Source organism: Fundulus heteroclitus, chromosome 14, assembly GCF_011125445.2.
Source record: "Fundulus heteroclitus isolate FHET01 chromosome 14, MU-UCD_Fhet_4.1, whole genome shotgun sequence".
NCBI lineage: Eukaryota > Metazoa > Chordata > Actinopteri > Cyprinodontiformes > Fundulidae > Fundulus > Fundulus heteroclitus.
Genome location: NC_046374.1, coordinates 5,330,086 through 5,349,582, shown reverse-complemented (window position 1 = coordinate 5,349,582; position 19,497 = coordinate 5,330,086). Strand labels below are relative to the sequence as shown.

Here is a 19,497-nt window from a genome sequence, read left to right as displayed (position 1 = left end):
GTTTCATACTTAATAATGTCAACATAAAATCAGGTTTCTGTTTCAGGGCATTCGGAATAATAGTTTATTGGTTTCATCATCCTATATGCATTCAGCTTGGGATGAGCAAAAGTTGATGACACAATGTTGTTGTTGTTTTTTTTTTTTTTTTTTTTAATACCTCAGACTTAAAAACCAGTATGTCATGAGCTAATTTCTTATTTTTTACCTATAATGACCCAGTCATTATCTTCTGTATGATTTTAAGCCACTCACCTTTTTTGTTTCTGAGCTTTTGCCTCCTCATCTTTAGAGCAACACTTCAGTTTATTAAGGTTTACAGATGTTCCTTTATAGACAGTTCTCCTTATATCCTATCAAACTACTGTAGTTAGAGTGAGGCTTGCATCAACTTGTTTTAATCGTTGTCATGTTTATTGGTATGTGAGACCCTTGACAGCTACAGACACAGAGACGTTTAAATTTTTTATTGACAACAGCGAAATGTAATGCCATCTTATGACGTGACAGACTCCAGCTCCCAGCATGCAACACGGTCAAACCTGACCAACAGCCCCTAGTAACGTTATGTTGTTGCTATGGAATGGCATAAAAGCGCCGCGCGAGCTCAACTTATTCTTCTTCACCGGCCAACTGAGAAGACATACAGCTGTTCATCCCATTGGGATTTCCCCCACGTGGCACAGGTTTGAGTCCTCGCTGGTTCGAGTTGCTGAACCAACTTCTCCCTGTTTTTCTATGCAGGAGGTCGACTTTAAAAGTACTTTGAATTTATTTTTGATCCTACGGGGAGCCGGTATCTCCCAGTGATCGCCAGACTCAGCTTGTTTTAGCCAAACAAAGCGTCTGAAAGCCCAGAGACTGTGGTTTCCTGGCTGCCTCCTCCCAGATCCAAGCTGCCCTCCCGCGCTGTTGGACTCACTGACCTACAGACGAGCCAGGACATCCTCACTGAGACAACGTCAGAGTATAGAAAGGATTTTACTCTTTTTCACCCATAAGGTGATATATTTTGTGCGCGGGCAGAACCTATTGGGAGCTAGTTTAATGCATAATTACTCTGAGACAGAGTTGTTTTAACCATGCTGGATATTTCTGATGTGTGTGCATGCATTTCATAAGTGATTTTGGCTGTCTGGTTTTTTGGGTTGATGATAAACTGACTCCGCCGAGAGCCGATTTTCTCTTCTCTTCCTTTCTTCATCTTTGATCTTTTTGTCTACATGTTCAGTTTGGCGCACTTTCTTTGACTTTGTTCAGGAGTGAAACCGCCTCCTGATCAAAGCCCGCCCTGCACTTGGCATGTACGCTAGATACGTCTTTAGGAACCTCCTCCTCACGCGTCACGCAAGTTCATAGGTCATATGTTGTCATAGTCGCCATCTTGGGAAGGTGCAAAGGTAGCCCTAGATGGTTAGCTTAGCGTGTTGTAGAGTACAGAAGTGTTCCCCATCTAGCTTCAGGTCTGTTTTCTCTAAACTATTTTGTCTTTTAGTGCTGCTATGTCAAGGTGCCGACTTCTTGAATGTGATGTTAAACAACTGTGAATTGAATTAAGAATTGCTACCTCTCATTTAATCCATTTTGACTTGTTTTATTTTCATTTATTTTCTTTTGCATGTTCCTTGAGTAGCAAGTAGTGTTTCCTAGTGTTTTTATTAAATATAATAATTGCTGTGACAGGGATTATTAATTTAATAAACAATAACGTGTGAAATAGTAATTGTTTGTGGTTATTTGATCCAGAAGTTGAATGCTCTCTAAGAGCAAAAGAAGTACCTCTTTTTGAGTTAACAACTGAATTAACTGAGACGTTTTCATTGGTTTGTGATAAAGAAGTAAGGGTTAAAACTCCAATTGTGGTTATGATTTGAGTTATCAACGTTTGCTGGATAAGTCTAATCGGCCAACAACCATCACACTTTTCCAGCATAAATAAGTTCATAACAGCTGATTAATAAATGCATTGTTAGTGTTAATCATTACAGGCTTATAGCCCTTGGATCACAACCATTTGAAATATATTTGTTATAGCTACTATTTGAGCTTGAATGATCTATTATTAAATTGTGATTAATAATAATATCCATAATAGAACAGGTTTCTGGCATAACAGAAATAATTAATCTTTCTTCCACTTTAAAGAGAGGAGTCCAGGTTAGCACTGGGGAGGATGTTATTAGTTATATGTGAAGCAATAAAAGGTATTTTATGATGATCTTGGGGATGAAAGAGCATTAATGTTCTGGTGATTATAAAGATCACCACAACAGGGAGGACTTAAGTTAAAGCACAGAGGCAGAGGTTGGCAGGTTGTGGTGAGCATTGTGGGTTGGTAATGATCCCTGAGTTATGTTTCCAGCGAATGATGGAGATGGCAGCAAAGCGTTGGAGGGTGGGCACTGCAGATGAGTGATGCTGGTGGAGTGATTGAGTCCAGACAGTAGAGCCAAAGAAGAGACCAGAGGAGCAGGGAGGAGATTAGTGGAAGGGACCCTGGGATAAGGTCTCCAGTGAGCTCTGGGAAGGAGCAGACAGAGGTCTAGAGACAGACGGTGGGTTGGGTTCTGGTTTAATGGAAGGAGGGTGACGAGAGGTAAGTGAGTGGCATAAGGTGAACGAACAACAAGCTGGAAGGAGCACTAATTACCACTAAATGAGTTGGAACGATCTGGCATCTGCCTCAGGGGATCCATTCGTCTTAAAGGTCCTCCTGATTGGACCATGCTAAGCAGCATCTGTGAGGACATACCCGCCGGTCAACCCCTGCAAACAGAGAAGGTAAAGCACATACACAACCTGCACACAGCCCTGTCGGCATGACGATTCTGTTCTCACACATTGTCTCTTTTTACTTCTGCCCCGTTCAGAAGATTGAAGCTGATCCCAGCAGACAAAAGGGCTGGAGGTAGGGCCGCACATACCCAGGCTGCTGGTCCACAACAGGGCAAACACAATGACCGGACACACAAGAACTAAACTAACCTAGGCAACTTAACAAATAGCTAATTCACTAACGCCTGTTTTTAGAGAGTCAAAGGAAAGTGCAGCATTTGAGAAAAAGCTATGAATGAAGAGAGGAACATGCTGGGATTTAGACCAGAGGCCTCTTTGCAGTGAGCCTGCAATGCTAACCACCACTTTTATTCAGTCTTTTTATATTTTCAGCATTTCTGTTGAAGATTCAATGTTATGCTTCAGGACATTGACCTGTATCCAATTGGAATCATGCTGAAAACTTGGGTGAAGTCGTATATTTCATAAGAACATGCAAGGCTGCTGGTTTGTTCAGACACAGATTGGCAAACCCAAACCTTTGTTTTGTTTTGTATTTGAACTTCTCCAACCAACATAGAATTGCTTGCAAGCTGAAATTTCTGGACAGAGTAAATACAGATATTAATAAAGTGTCTATTTAAACGCCAGTGTTTATAAAAGCCCCTTAAGCCAGCTAGAGTGTTAATTGCAGGCTGCATTGCACATTAGTCAGGGTTATGTGAGTGTGTGATACGGCTCTGGGTGTGATGGTATGTGTCATCGACACACTCAGATTGGATGAGTGAGGATATACAGTTTGAGTTCTGTAACCTGACCCTGCATGTACCCCTCCACCACCTCCATCCTTACCTGACCCACTTACCGCGTGGATCCCCAGGCAGCAGAGGAACCTTTTAATGCTCACTTACTGCTCCGCATCAACAGTGCCTGTGAGCCACACTTTCAGAGCCTGGAGTTTGGCATTGAGCTGTGGCTGTCTTCTTTTAAATACCAGCACAACCAAGCTCATCAGAGTGTGTTAAGCCCTAACTGTTTAGGAGAACATTATTTGCCTCATATTTTTGGGACAAAGTGCTCCAGTGGAAATAAAATGTAGCTTCATATTTACATAGTCAAATATTACTTTTTTGTTGTGTCCTGTTGTGGCAGCTCAGGTTTGCTGGGTCTGACTTCTTAGCAGCGCCAAATCAGATTTGGTCCATATTGCCATGGTTGTAATGGCTGGACCAGGAAACCTGATATTCGAGCTGGACACAGTGTTGCGTTTTCTTAGAAAGTTTATTAAAAGGTTTTGAGGATGTGACACGCAACACAGTCCGATGATGGTTGGAACGGTTGACGAAGACTGGTGGCAGAAGTAGACAGAGGCTGACTGACCAGAAGAAGATGGCTGAAGCAGGTAATGACCAGAGGAGTAGCCGACAAATCCCCAGAGAGGGCAGAGCAAGCACTAAACCACACGAAGCTGGCGGTGCACACGAGCACTGGATGATGAACTAGTGAGAACAGGGCGGCACAGGAACACAGGACAGACAGGCTGAGCACACAAGCACTGGGAACAAACACGCAGGCAGTGAGATGAAGCGATCTAGCAACGAGTGGTTGTGTGAGGCAGGTATAAGCTGGTGGAGTCCCAGGTGAACTGACTTGATGGTAATTAATGGCAGCAGGTGACGCTGATAATGGTGAGTGGAGCCTGGATCAGGGAGAACCAACCAGTCAGCCCAACATAAACAAAAAGCCGTATATGTGACAGTGTGACAATGATAGGATCACACAGCTGCTGCAGGTTTGTCAGCTGAAAATCCACAACGCCATTCTCCTGTTCCACCACGTTCCAAAGGAGCTCTGTTGGATGGAGATCTGGTGAGTGTGGAAGCTATTAGAGTCCAGTGACCTTATGGTCATGTTCCAGACACACGTTTGGGATCTTTTGAACTTTTGTGACTTGGCGTATTATGCGGCTGGAAGTAGCCATCAGAGAATCGTCACACTGTGGCCAACAACAGGACCCAGGCAGGCTGTATTATGCTCACTTTATACTAAGGGGGCAAAAGTGTGCCAAGAAAATAAAGATGCTGGTCATATAATTATAATATCATGAAAAAGTTTTTTTTTCTTCGTAATTCCATTCACAAAGTAAAATTTGTATATTATATTCATTCATTACACACAGAGTGGTATATTTGAATTGTTTATTTCTTTTAATTTTAACGATCATAACTGACAACGAATGAAAACTCCAAATTCAGTATTTCAAAAAATTTGATTATTTAAGACCAATAAAAGAAAAACCAACGATTTCCACAAATGTTGGCCAACTGAAAAGTATGAACATGGAAAGTATGAGCATGAACAGTACTCAGTACTTAGTTGGGGCTCCTTTTCCCTGGATTACTGCAGCAATGCGGCGTGGCATTGCTGCAGTAATCCAGCACCTGTACCTCCTACGCCACCCTACCACCATGACCAGGCTGAACCGCTGATACAACGCAAGCTGGATGATGTTAAACCACATTTTGACTTTGAATGTTGCACAATACATCACTGTGACTGCAGAAACATGATTGTAGAAATGTTTATTCTTGCCATAATAAACCACAATATAACAGCAGAAACAACCTCAACCTGACATCGTAAATTTGCTATAAACAGTTACACTTCCAAGGTACCGTTTTATTTATATATATATGCCAACTTGACATCAACAAGTTAAATACCTAACTTTGTAAAGTCATTATGTTATACAGAGAAAACGTCAGAAAAGAAAATGTCAGTTGAACAAAGTGAAAAACAGAACAGAAGGTCATCTTCAGCTTTCTGCCCTACTTATGGAAAGTCCCTCCCCACGTCACCCCCACTTTCTTCACAAACTCCTAAACATTCATTTTCTCATCTTGCAAACCCTGCTTCCATTTACCTCTCAAAGTCCTACAGTCTTTTCAGAAGGTTCATGCTAAAATCTCAGCAAAGAGTACCAATATCAGGCCTGAATTAAGTATGTACAAAGAAACTACGTACAAAGAATCTACAGAGGACAGTTCACCCAAAAGACACAGAAATCAAATGGCAAAGAATGACTCATAGAGAAACTGGTGGCTTGGTATATATATATATATATATATATATATATATATATATATATATATATATATATATATATATATATATATATATTGTGTGTGTGTGTGTGTGTGTGTGTGTGTGTGTGTGTGTGTGTGTGTAGTACTTTAGACAAAAATTAAAATGGAGAAAATGTCTAAAAATGGGAAAATTGATTTGTATCAAATACAGTTTTCCCTCTAATAACAAACATTAGTGTCAGTTACGCATAGCATACATTATAAAAGACTAATCTGGAATAATGGTGATGCCAAACATCTTTGTAACATTTACCTAAACATCAGAGTAGCAGAGACTGTCCAGCAGCTCCACATTCTCAAAGAAACTGGGTACAAATAACAGGCAACATGTGACATCAGGTTATTTCAAAATAAATTTTAGAAAAAATGTGCATTAAATAAAATATGCACATAAAGTGCTTTTGAATCAACACTGATTTGTGTGCATCGGAAAGCACCAACATATAGAAAATCACCATTCACCAGTAAGGTTGCAAAATCAAATCATACAGCTAAGAGGTTCTTGACTTCAAAAGTGTAACACACGGTGTAAAATGTCTTTAATAAAGCTCATTTCTTTCAATTTTAAAATAAGACTTTGACATAATAAATAATTTTCCAAATCAAATTCTATTTATTTTCAGGAGCGAAGAAAGAGCTCCTTCTAGGGCCATTCATTCATTTTTTGTCAGTGAAAAACGGATGCAACACTTTCTAGTAGAAAGTCAAAAAAAAGTGAAGCAGCAATCACATACAAATACCTGAACAGCAAAGATATCGTTCATCAGATTTAACAGCAGTGTAAAACCACGAAGAGGATAAACCCGGAGCAGGCCAGCATCCACAAAAGCCCCAGTCCTACAGGGAAGAGAAAACAGAAGAGAGAAAGTTCTTCTGAGTGCAGCACGATCAAATAAAACCCAGGTGACTCCATCAGTGAGATGGGAATGTGTGGAAACTGTGTGGCAAACCTATGGCTTTCTTCATGGTAGTCTGTCTTCCTTTAATTCTATTTTTTCTGTACATTGCCATTGGTTATAATGTGCTATTTAAATAAAGCAGTGTGCCATGGTAAAGAGGCCATCATGTAGAACTTTTGGAAAGTCAAACAAACAGAAGAAACTCCTTAACTAGCACATTCTGGGGAGGTGTTGTTAGGAATACAGGAGATACGAGATCGTTTTTATTGAATTTTTATAGACAGAACCTATCCCTGGGATTTATTTTAAGGAACCTTCAACATTTGCTTTAGTCCTAATCAGGTGAGTCTCCATGGAGGTTCCATGTAGATGTACGGCAAACGAGCTGGAACTTAGCAGACAGATTGAGAAGAAGCTCCCATATACGACAAAAGAAAAAGACCTACAAAAAGATTCAATAGTAGTTTCTATGGAATAACAAAAGCTTAGAGAGACAAGAGGAAAATAAACTAAAATCAATGCAACTAACCTTCTGTTTTTGTGAAGTCTTACAAACCAGCTCCGTTAGGGTCAAAGGAGAAATGATCATTGTCTGGACTAAAATGTTTTGGTAAATGGCTTGTACTTGTATAGCACTTTAACTAGTCTGAAGACCCCTAAAGCGCTTTACACTACAGTCAATCATTCACCCTGACGGTGGTGAGCTATGTTAGTAGCCACAGCTGCCCTGGGGCAGACTGTCATAAGCAAGGCTGCCATACATCAACGCCACCGGGTCCTCTGACCACCGGCAGCAGGTAATGCGGGTGAAATGTCTTGTTCAAGGACACAACTGAGACGGTCAGAGCGGGGGATCGAAGTGGGAACTTGCCAATTGCAGGATAAACTCCCTAAGCTCTGCGCCACTGTCACCCCAATTAAAGTTGTAATAATACCTACAACGAAACAGAGAACGCACCATCATCTTACATGGCAACATCAAAGAGAACCCATGAGGGATTAGTTCTTTAACACAAATTCCAGATTCATGCTGCTGGCCTGGAAGTTGGGTACTTTTAACCAAAGATTGGGTCAATAATTGTGAGCTGGTTCGCTGAGTCAGAGATGAGAAGTCTTTACAGACTGGCAACCACACAACGACCTGATCAGACACCCCTGGACGTCTTCCACATGAGGAGAAAAGAAATGGCAGGAGAGTAAAATAATGCCGGTAATGTCAGGTATTATATTATATTATTATCTTGTGTTCGTGTCTTCAGTTCAAACCAAGAAAGAAGTTTGTTCGTTTATGATTACATTACAGTTCCAGCAAAAGTTTTAATGGTTTGGAACATTCACAGATTGACCAAATAATTGGTTAGACAGTTAGGATAAGGCAGTTTTTATATCCATATATCAGCACATTTTGCTTTTTTATACAATAGGCAGAAAAGTTCTGAAGTTAGATGCCTTTCAGGGTTTGCCACCAGGGGCTTAAAAAGGCATTGAAGAGAGGCCATGTTGGCTGTTAACACTGCTGCCTCTCACCAAAAGGTGGCAGGTTTAACCCCAGCTGGGACCTTTCTGTGTGTGGGATATCTAAAAATAACTGGCCAATCTAAAGTGCTATAAGGTGGTAAGTATGTGTACATTTTTATCTGACCTAACATGGACGGGCCACCCTGGTCACCTGGTCCACCAGTGAACAAACAATGGTAAAGAGTGCAGAAAATGCGTGGATGGATCATTTGGCCTCTGCCATCACCCTAATCTTTAGCTCCCCTCACTCTGTCAGATTCAAGTCAGGACTCAGCTGCTCCAAAATAATAACATTACATCTATTATTTGATCAAGCTTGGCACATATTAAAATGTTTAACCGTTTTATTTTTTTTAATCCTTGTTGATATGTTGGATATTGAGTGAGGAAATTGTGTAGACATGTGTCGATTAGTTTTCGATTGTCTTTAATTGCTGCTGTGCACCGAATTCCTGCTTGTGGGAAAATAAAGAAATGATTTAAACTAAAACTGAACTTAACAAAAAAAAAGCATGTTGTTCAAATCAAGAGATCCCTTTAAAACTAATTCTGCCAGGGGTGCTTGTAATTTTGGATTTAACTGTAGCACCCTCCCAGATTGAAGCTTCAGTCTGAAGGTAATCTTAAACAGGGTTCATTTTCAGAGGTAGGATTCCTTCCCCTGAACTTTACTTTAGCTTTATTCTGAAGCCTAATTGACCGGGGAAAGGCCCTGGGAAAGGCTCCAGCAGTAAAAATACACCTGTAAATTGTTAAAGTGGGCAACACTGTGTTCAGAGATCGCTTGGCTGCCATATTGGATTTAAACATACATCCTTCTGCTCAGCGCCAGCTTTCCCAGTCTCTAGAGAATATCTGAAGGCAGCCTATCTTTTTACCTTATATATACAGGACTGAGCGCTTCAGAATGTGGGTCTTATTGTCAAACGAGAAGGGGAACTCCAAATGTTCCTCCAGAGTGCAGCTGAAGCTGTTTGTTGCTGTGTTGCATGTTGTGTTTATGTAATGGACCTGACTTCTCACCCTCTCTGTCTTTAAATGACAGCTCCTATAAAAAGCCAACTGATACTGCTGCAACTCTGAAGCTGCCAGCCAGAATGCTGATATCCAGCAGCAGCTGAAGGCTTTTCAGTGCACACAGACAACAGACGCCCTGCTATCACCAGAGCCTTTCCTCCTGCACATTCTCTTACAAACATGCAACATTCTCACCAATAAATATTCTTACTTCAATATAATATTGTGATCATTTGGCAATAAAACTTCTCATGCATTACAGAGCTTAAAACGTTAGATGATTCTTTGAAAGCATACTTGTCATCTTTATACAGACCTGAATTATTAAATAGACACTGTAATATTATTTGACATCAAAAGCAGGATGTTTAAAAGCTTCATGGTCTGGGTCAATACTCGATTCTGACTGGCTGCAGGGTCTCCCGTTAAAAGGTGTAATAGAACATTTATTAAAAAAAGGTCCGGTCAAATCGCCTGATTATTCTAAATTAATGCGCTGACTCAAATGAGAGATATTAAACAGTTCTCTCAGCCGCTTCTTATAAAAAGCGTAAGATTTTAACAGTGAAAAAAACATTAAAGTATTAATAAATGATTCAGTATTACTTTCTTTCGTTAGTGACCATGGCATAAGCAGGATAATGCCCTTCGTGGTGTTCATTATCAGAAATAAATGGACTTCGCTGAAGCAACGGTTCATGCCTCCGAGTCGTCCATTCATTTCTGATAATGGACTCCTTGTCGGGCATTATCCCTTACATATGTATTTTTATTTACATTTTCTTTTGCCTTTTTAGTCATCTGTTTGGTGATGGTGGATTTAGCTGCAGGAATCTCCAGCAAAGAACTTTTTTACTGTGTCTTTGAAGTGATGGCTTGTCTTTTTTAAATCTTGCACATCACTGGTCATTTTCACAAGCTTTTTTTTCTATGTATGACATGATAACACTGCGTTGACTGCATTGTTAAAGTGGACATATCATGCTTTTCAGTTCTTTCTTTTTACATTGAAAGCATTCAATTGTGGTCCATCTAAAGTTGAACTACAATTCTTTGGCTGAATTTCTTAAATAATAACCACATTCCCCCTTTTTACCACTGTTCTGAGGTGTGTAATTTTGGTTTGGTCTCTTTAACTCTAAAGGAAGCCCTTACTTTACTCCCATTCTCCTATAGGTAGCAGAATGTTCCACTCCACCCCATTTGACCATTTATGTAATATGATGTGGTAGTGTAATGAACAACTGAACATTTACACTTATCCACTTGTAGCTTTTGCATCATTGAGCTTGGTACATGTTCTGGCACACGTTTAGCAGATCCACAGCACATACTGGGATGTAATTGTTCAAAAAATTTATTAGAAAACAGAGAAAACTGAACAGCGTCAAAAATGTGACCCAAAAAGAATATAAAGATATTCTTTTTGGGTTACATCTTTACCTGAACAGACTGCATTTATATTTTCTGCACTCCTACAGGCTCCAAGTGCAAAACAAAATATATCTAAGAGCTAAAGAGGTGGATTTTGCTTGATACGTTCCATTTAATAAGATGTCTTCTCACTTTTCGCCTTTTATGTCTTGTGCAACTGTCATCAGATAGTTTCAGTCAAATGCCTTTAGGACATTGTAGACACAAAAGTTTCTCAGCTTTCACTTTCTAATCAGAGACCTTAGTGGACTTGTCCCAGTAAATGTCTGTTCTACCCTGATTATCCCATTTGGACACAAGTGAGTTTCATTCTGTGGATGTGTGTTCTACTATGTTAAGCTTTCTTTGCCATGTAGTAAACAAGATTTATTTTCAACATTGTGAATAAGGCAGCTTTTCCTCTTTGGTTTTCAACAGAACATAGAGGTTGGTTAATGGAAGGCTTTTCAATAATCTTCTGACTGAGGGGGTGGGGTTAACGTACGCTATCTCACTAGCCACGTCTCACTTATAACCACTTTAATTCACGGTGTGCTGTGAACACAAGTCTTTCTGCACACTTAAAGGACAATTAATGGTTGGATGCTGTAACAAAATCTCTGTGTTGTGTGCCATGAGGAATGAGGAAAAGGTTTATGGAGGCTCAGTGAGTACACTAAGATCAATACAACAGGAACAAAAAGTAAAATGGTGACTTTAATTTTCTGACAGCTGACGTGCTCTTGGCACCAGGACACCTTAGGCCGTAGTTAAATGATCGACTTTGTTGTCGTTTCATCTGACCTGCAGCCGCATGTCTTGGACACTCGGGTGAAGAGAGGGGCGGAGCTCTCCACCGACCACTACCTGGTGGTGAGTTGGCTCCAATGGTGGGGGAGGACGCCGGTCAGACCGGGCAGGCCCAAACGTGTTGTAAGGGTTTGCTGGGAACGTCTGGCAGAGTCCCCTGTGAGGCGGAGCTTTAACTCCCACCTCCGGGAGAACTTTGAACACGTCCCGAGGGAGGCGGGGGACATTGAGTCTGAATAGACTGTGTTCCGCATCTCTATTGTTGAGGTGGCTAGTCGGAGCTGTGGCCGCAAGGTTGTCGGTGCATGTCGCAGCGGCAACCCTCGAACATGTTGGTGGACACCAGCGGTGAGGGAAGCCGTTAAGCTGATGGAGGAGTCCTATTGGGCTTTATTGGCCTGTGGGACTCCGGAAGCAGCTGATGTGTACCGGCAGTCGAAGCGGCAGGCGGCTCGGCTGGTCGCCGAGGCAAAAACTCGGGCATTGGGAAGAGTTTGGAGAGGCCATGGAGAAAGACTTCCATATGGCTTCGAAGCGATTCTGGTCCACTATCCGGCGTCTCAGGAGGGGGAAGCAGTGCAGCACCAACACTGTTTATAGTAGGCGTGGTGTGCTGCCTAACTCAACCTGGGACATTGTGTGTTGGTGGGCAGAATACTTCGAAGACCTCCTTAATCCCACCAACACGTCTTCCATTGAGGAAGGAGAGCCTGGGGACTCGGGGTTGGTTCTCTCATCTCTGGTGCTGAGATCACCGAGGTGGTTAAAAAGTAGATTACTTGGTGCAGATCACCATTTTATCAGACATAGGTTCTGAAGATGAGTTTTTAACATGCTGAGAACATTGCAGAAACCCAACCCATAACCCGTACTTTAATGCTTATTAATTTGTTTTCTCTGTATTTAACAAACTAAGGCTGAATTACGTTGCCAAATGAAGGACCTGGAGTTACTAAACAGTTGCTAAACAGTCTCATTCAGGGTATTAAGCTCCTGCCCAGTTGCAAGCAAAGTGTAAGACTGGAATGACCTGGCGATTTAAAACCTTTTTCCAGTCTTAAACTGTATGAATATGGATATAAACAGCAAGCAAAAATATTGTTGTTGGTGTGAAAGCTCAGAATTAGATGTGTGTGTGAGAGAGAGTGAAAAAACGAACAATAAAACTTATGACTTTATTGAAATGTAAAATTTTTATTAATGCCTAATACCATGTCTATCTTTGTTTAAGAGGCAAAAAATATATCGGCATGAAAATAGGTATTTATTTACAAATTTATTTACACATTGTGTAAACATTTGGGCGTCATGATTAGTCATTTAGCCATTATAGTCCAGAGTTTACTTTGGCACTAGGATGTTTTCATTTCAATTCTCAAAAGTGCTAGAAAAGTAACAAAATATAAATATTTTTTGTACAATCATGTGTTTTATTAGTGTCATTTATTGCAAAATTGCATAATAAAATGCCCAAATGGGCTATTACACTTTCAGAAATAAAAGGATAAAACATGCGATTAATTTGCAATTAATCTCGAGTTAACAATAGATATTATGTGATTGATCGATTCAAATTCAATCGTTTTAATCGTTTGACAGCCCTAATATAAATTCTTCTTGTGTCCTTCACATTTGTTAATTTAATTTTTTGTTTGTTTTTAAAGAGTATTATTACGTTTTCTGCTCAAAGCGGTTAAAGTAAACTAATACCCACTCCCGAGTCCCGACAGTAGATGGCGCAAATTTAAAAACAATAGTCTAACCTACTGGATCTAGCTATTTACCTGAAAGAGCAGCTGCTAGCTAACCATTATTAATCACACTTTTTATTCATTATTAAACTTTTGAAAGGTTTCCCCCCTCTGTTTTTTTTTTTTTTTTTGCAAATCGCACACTGTATATATTTATATATATATATCAAACCTTCTAATATTTTAACAGCTTTTTCCATGTTTCCTTTGGTCTTTAGCTTTGGTGGTGAGCTGCAATTCTGAAAGGTTTCCTTGCCATCACCCTGATCTTTAAGTCCTTTAGAGACTATACTTGACAGTAACGTTAACTCAGGGAAAAAAATAAATTAAATGGTGATTCAGTAAAGTTTAGCTTAAGGATGTACAGACTTCTGCAACAAGGTTATAGCATATTTTTATGGTATTTTGCATTTTCACTCTAGGAAATTTGTTTCTAGGTTAATGACACAGAATATAAGTATGGAAAAAATATGAATAAAGTTCTGATATTCGCAAGATTCTCATATATAAAAACCTGCCATCTTTGAAAGACTGTGCACACATTTTATAGCCAGAGTATTTGGAAATCTTGCAATCTTTAGTGATGCAATAAACACTGTTTTGGTTTATCTCAATTTACAATTAGTTAAGGAAATCTAAAATCATATACTTTGATATTGTGACAAATGGTTTGATGACCAATTAACAGATCATGTAAATTATTACAGTTGAAAGGTCAGAATCAACCCTACTTTTAGTGACTTTTTAAAAATATCCAGTAATTTCCTAAAACTCAAACTCCTGGTTATTTCATTAGAACATGTTCAGATCTATGTTTGTTCTTACCATAAAGAATGTTACCAAGATAAAAAACCATCAATGTGCCTCAGACTGAAAGGTCTCTAACAGGGCAGCACAATTAAGTACAAAAGATTAAGGTGGACTGTGATCTCCAGTTCCACGAATAAGGGAAAATGTGAAGGACTCACCTGTCCAGCTGAGCTGCAACTCATCTGTGCTCTACCACAAAACTCATGGTGGTCCCATCGAACGAGGGTGGGGCGATTATCCGGGGCCCTTGCTGAGAGGTGATGCTGATGAGTGGCTGATTGAGGCTGGAGAATCCATGCTGTGGCCTGTTGGAGGGATTCTGTTGTTGGGCCCCTGGAACCGCCTGGGGAGCCTTCCCGGTTGCCATATAGAAGGGACTCTCCATGTACATTCCCTCAGTCTGGTGAGACGAAGCCTTCTCCACGCTCTCTGCCTCGGATGGCACTGACATCTGCGACTGTACCAGCGTTCGGGCAGGTATCACCGAAGGCGTTGGCATGAAGCCTGGGTAGATCATGTAGGTATGACCATATGCTCCAGGACTGAGCGCCAGCGGTGAGATGGGCATCGGTACTGGTGTCATCGGAGGCTGTGGCATGGGTACGTCCACGTACTGCCCTGTTTCTGGGTCAAAAAGACGCCTTGTGGCTGGGGAGAGCGGCGTGTCCACCAGGTAGTAGTTCCCTGTGGTGGGATCCAGCAGCATTTTCCTCTGTGTGGCCTGAAAGGGGTCCATGATGGGGGCTGGAGTCATTGCTGGGGAAAAACAATACATCTGTGGCTGATTAGCAGCCAATGGCAGAGAGTGATAAATAGCAGCAGAGGAAATCTCTGGTGAATGGGTCTCCATTACAATGCTGGAGCGTTTCGTCCGATTGTGGTCCTCCTGACCTCGAGAGGGAGGTTCTTCGTGTCCTGCAGGCGGGGTCGGCTGCGACTGATGGCTAAATGTCTTTTCTACAGGTTTTCTGTAGCTGGGCTGAGATTTAACCGGGATGGTTAAGTAGTTCTCGTTGTCAACTGATGCACCTGAAAACCGATGTTCAAATCGGTCCACACCCCTTGACTCAGCATCTTCCCTCCCACTGATTGCTGTCTGACTGGGTTTAAATGACGCAGGCAATTTAGGGGATTTTGGTGCAAAGGTTTTGCCACTGAAAGGTGCGTGCGTGATGGTGTTTGGCTGAAAAGCATTAGCAGCTGTGTAGGCCTTAGGTTTGGAGCTAAAGCTGGACATGTTCTTGCTCCCTGTGGTGCCAACTGTTTGCATTGACTTAGTAAGCAAGCTTTCATCGTGGCTGCTTGAAGTCTGAAGCACTCTTAGTAGTTCCTTGTCCTCCCACCTCAGGGAGCTGTCAGTGCTGGGAGGTGCTGATAATGCTGGGGAGGTCTTGTCTATATTGGGGTAGGAGTCTCTTCTGGCTGCCTTGTCTATGTTGAACCCTCTCCCTCCTTCCTCGGAATCGTTCTGCTCCTCACTGGCTATCAGTGACAGCACATGGCTGCCGGTCAGACGCTGGGGCTCACTCTTTCTTTTCCACTCATTTTTTTCAAACACATAAAGTTGCTCCATGGTTTTCACGGCGGCCTGGAGTTTCTCCAGAGCCGCCTGATTCGCCACCTTCGACTCCAGCTTATTTTCTGTCGTGTCTGACACTGTTTCTTGCTTTGTCTGGCCTATTTTGCTCTCACTGCTCATCTCGGTGCTTTCCTCTGAGCTGTTTGAAGTATGTGGTGCTCTCCCTGATGTCCTCTGGGGTGGAGGGCTGTTAGCAGCTTCTGGAGATGATCTCCATGTGTCAAACTCAAGGTTGTCTGTAGGTTTTTCAGTATTGTTAGTATTTACAGACTGACATTTTATGACTATAGGAGACACAGAGTTAGGATTCCAGCTGTGCATCTGCTTCTTTTGCTCTGACTGGCTTTCAGAGCGGAAAGAGCCGGCTTTGGTTTCGTTGTTATCCGAAGAAACAAAGTGATAGGAACTTTTAACCAGTTTACGCACATCTCTGACTTGGTGAATGGGAGTTTGTAACTTCCCTTTATTATCTCTGATGTCTCTAACCATGAAATGCGGAACCTTATCCGAGGACTCACCCTTCAGAGCAGCAGCCAAGGCTTGACATTTTAAATCCTCTTTCCTGATCAGGCTCGATGCGCTACAGGTGATATTCGGGAGGCGCAGCTTGGAGACCCCAAACTGTTCCGTTTTGCTGTCTCTGACGCTTCTCAGGTTGATTTTAATTTCCGGGGATTTAGATGGTTTTGCGTTCCTGGAGTCAGTGATGTATAAAGTGTGGTTTCCATTCCGGGAATAAGCTCCCCTGTGCAGCTGCGATCCCATCTCTCCGTCACTGGGCAGCAGTTGGATACTTGGCACAAACAAACGAGACATTTTAGTCACTTTACCGCAGCCTGCTGAGGACGGATCCCCCTCACTCTTTTTGTCATCAACTGGAGGCAACTTGTCCTCCAGAGTTTGATGGTTTTTATGATCCTTTTGAAACCCTAGCACCTCGTCCTTCCAGCATCTGAATGCGCTATTTTGGCTGCGAAGCAGTGCGCCTTTTTTAGTATCAATCCCAGCTTCATTGGCCGAGTTTAAATTAGTTTCTGTTGCAGGAGCAGACGCGTCTTGTCTCTTACTATCACATGAGCCGCTGTCCACAATGTCTCCTAATTCATCCACGCACATTATAGCATAGTCGGATCCGCTCTCAGAGAACTTGGAACTCTGTCTCTCCAGCTCCCTGCTCCCCCTCCACTTACTGTCGCTTTCCTGCTGCACAAAGCACGGAGAGGGCGCTTTCTGTGGCTCACGGATCTCCCCTCGCTCCATCTTGCGCTCCTGCTCGAACTGCATCTTCTTAGAAAGAACATTTTTGATCACGCTGGTGGCGAAAATGGCTTTCTTATGTGTATCTTCCATGGTATTAGACGGGTGCTTGCTGGCCCCTCTCTGCTGGCTGCTCTGCAGGCTCTTGGTAACCTCATCCGTGGAACGTGATCCTGCAGCGTTTTGCACAAAGTTAGTGCGCCTTTCTCCCCCAGACATTCCCGATTTGACATTGCAGCGAAAATTCAGAGTCTCTGTGAGTCTGATCACTCCACCGTGGCCCTGCCCAAACTTCCCCATCAGCTGGATCTGCTTTGATGACGATGCGCTGCGGGGGTTGGCATTCAAAGTAAAGGTTGATGGTTTGATGCCCTTATAAGCTCGGGTTTCTCTGTTTTTGGCTATTTCGTGTGATGCCGCTGAGTTTTGAGAAGAAACCACACTTTGGTCCAGTCCCTGGGACACGTTCATGTTGCCATATTTTAGATCCAGAAACGTGGACCATCTGTTTATCCCCAGGCCATGCTCTGATGCAGATGACTCACTGGAGGTGCTAAAATTGATGGCATCAAAGTAAGGGTAGGCCAGGCTCTTGAAGGCTCTGGCTGTGAGGTTGCGCACCTCCTTGTCAGCGTCGTCCAGCTCGCTGACAGCGCTGGACGTGCCGCTGGAATACTCGGTGACCTCTTTTCCCTTCAATCTGCCGCCAAAGTGCAGGCGTCCGGGCGCCGCTATGAAACACTTCGCCCTGTCACACAAGGTCTCTGCCTTCCCATCCACTCCCCTAAACAAATAGCGACTAATGTCTCCGGCGCGCCTGGTATGATAAAGAATATTTCCCTCTTCTTGGATGCTGCCGGGGTCATTTATAGCTCGGGATGTGGTTCTGATTGACAGGTGGATCTGTCCCCCGCTGCTGCCACCGAGCTGCTTCTCTTCGGGCTCATCTGAGCCACAGTGCTTGGCGGCGTCGCGCAGATCACTTTCAAGCAGAGTGCTGACCGCTGCTGCTGCTGCCGCTGCACCCTGGGAGCGGAGCGAAAGACCGGCCCCCCTCTCCCCCGCAGCCTCGCCGCCCTCAAAGGAGTAATCCACAAACGGGTACACCTGGCTGTCATCTTCAATTTCCCAGCTGGCAGAGGAGCCCACGCCCAGGTCGTAGTCCCCTTCACGATCAGACAGCTCTGAGAGCTGAATCTCGTGCGTGGTAATGTAATGGTCCTCGGTTACGCATGGAGCGGATTCATCAGAGAGCACCAGGCTGACATTATCCACCTCCTCACAGTCCTCCCACTCACTTTTTCCACTCAGATTGCTGTTGGTGCTGTGAGATTCCTCATCGCGCTCTGCGTTACTGCCCTGTCCTCTGGACACGTTGTTTTGCGTAACTGCGCTCTCGCCGCTTTTCACTCCTGTTTGGAGGCAAGGTGAGGAAGATGGGGAGGGGAAATCTCTGCCATTTACCACACATTTCTCACCTCTGATGTTTTCGCCCTCCTCAGCATGCATCTCGTTCAGGCCAGAGTTTGATTCCGACGCGCAAACAGCTTCGAATTCGCCGTTTTTAACAACAGACACTTGGTTTCTCTGACCAAAGCGACTGACCCTCTCGCCCTCTGACTCCAAATCAACGTATCTGGTTTCGTCCTGCGTCTCCAAAATGCCTTGCCCGTCTTTTTGGAGCAGATCTATCACCTGCCCGCTCGCTGTCAGCGTCTGAGCGCATCTTCTCTCAGTCTTCATGTCTGCAGCGGCGGATTTAAGCTTGCATTTGGTGTCCGACACAAAGCAGTCAGCGGAGATGGAGCCTCGCAGGACTTTTGATTCCTTCGGGCAGAGATTGTGCTGTGCACAAAGCTCTGCGTCCGGCGACACAGACTCCAGTGACACCGGAACGCGCCAGACATTCCGTCTCAGCTCACGTGAAGTCCTAAAAGGAACCAGAGACATAGCTGGGTTCTGTCTAGGACTAGGACATATGACCCTTCCATGGACATTTTTATATTTGCAGTCAAAAGTAAAATGCTGAACATTTTAATAAGTGAATTGTGCTCTTAAAGATGGAAAACATTCCCTCCTGTTCCATATGAAATAGGTCTGAAGCACAAATGTTAATGGCCTTGAAAATAAACCTCTTTATACCTTTTTCATAAATCCCACTTTTCAGCTTTACAGTTTCAATTCTGCTTTTAATTTAGGTTATATTTCATTAATTGGCAACAAGTGTCTTAAGAGACTTAAAAAATACAACCAGATTAAGGGTCTATACACAAGTATAGAGGTACACACAAGAATAGAGAAACATTGATTCAGTGATAAAGAAAAAGTAGAGTTGATGGGAGCAAGAGCTTCATTTGTGGCTTAATCTAGGAAAGAAACTGAGCTAAACACAGAACAATGGTCAAGTGAATCATATATAGAAAGACAATTTAAAGTTGTTGGTAATAACTGTAGTTGTTGTTGGCCAAAGTGCTGTAGTTGTTGGCAATAACTGTAGATGATGAATAAATAGAGACTAGCAA

At 42.6% G+C, this 19,497-nt stretch overlaps 1 protein-coding gene across 2 annotated transcripts; it reads right to left on the bottom strand.

Annotated features, from left to right (window-relative positions):
- Window positions 1–5,983: 5,983 nt before the first annotated feature.
- c14h4orf54 (chromosome 14 C4orf54 homolog) lies at window positions 5,984–19,160 on the bottom strand. Of its 2 annotated transcripts, XR_002426675.2 has the most exons (3): window positions 14,298–19,160; window positions 6,662–6,758; window positions 5,984–6,226 (listed from the first exon to the last, which is right to left on the bottom strand). XR_002426675.2 is itself a non-coding variant. In XM_021307267.2 (2 exons), exon 1 carries the CDS (start codon window positions 18,923–18,925, stop codon window positions 14,318–14,320), a length of 4,608 nt encoding a protein of 1,535 aa, XP_021162942.2. In that variant the 5' UTR covers window positions 18,926–19,160; the 3' UTR covers window positions 6,515–6,758; window positions 14,298–14,317. The 2 variants fall into 2 exon arrangements, 1 of the variants encoding a protein (XP_021162942.2); XM_021307267.2 differs by lacking the exon at window positions 5,984–6,226 and having other exon boundaries at window positions 6,515–6,758.
- Window positions 19,161–19,497: the final 337 nt, after the last annotated feature.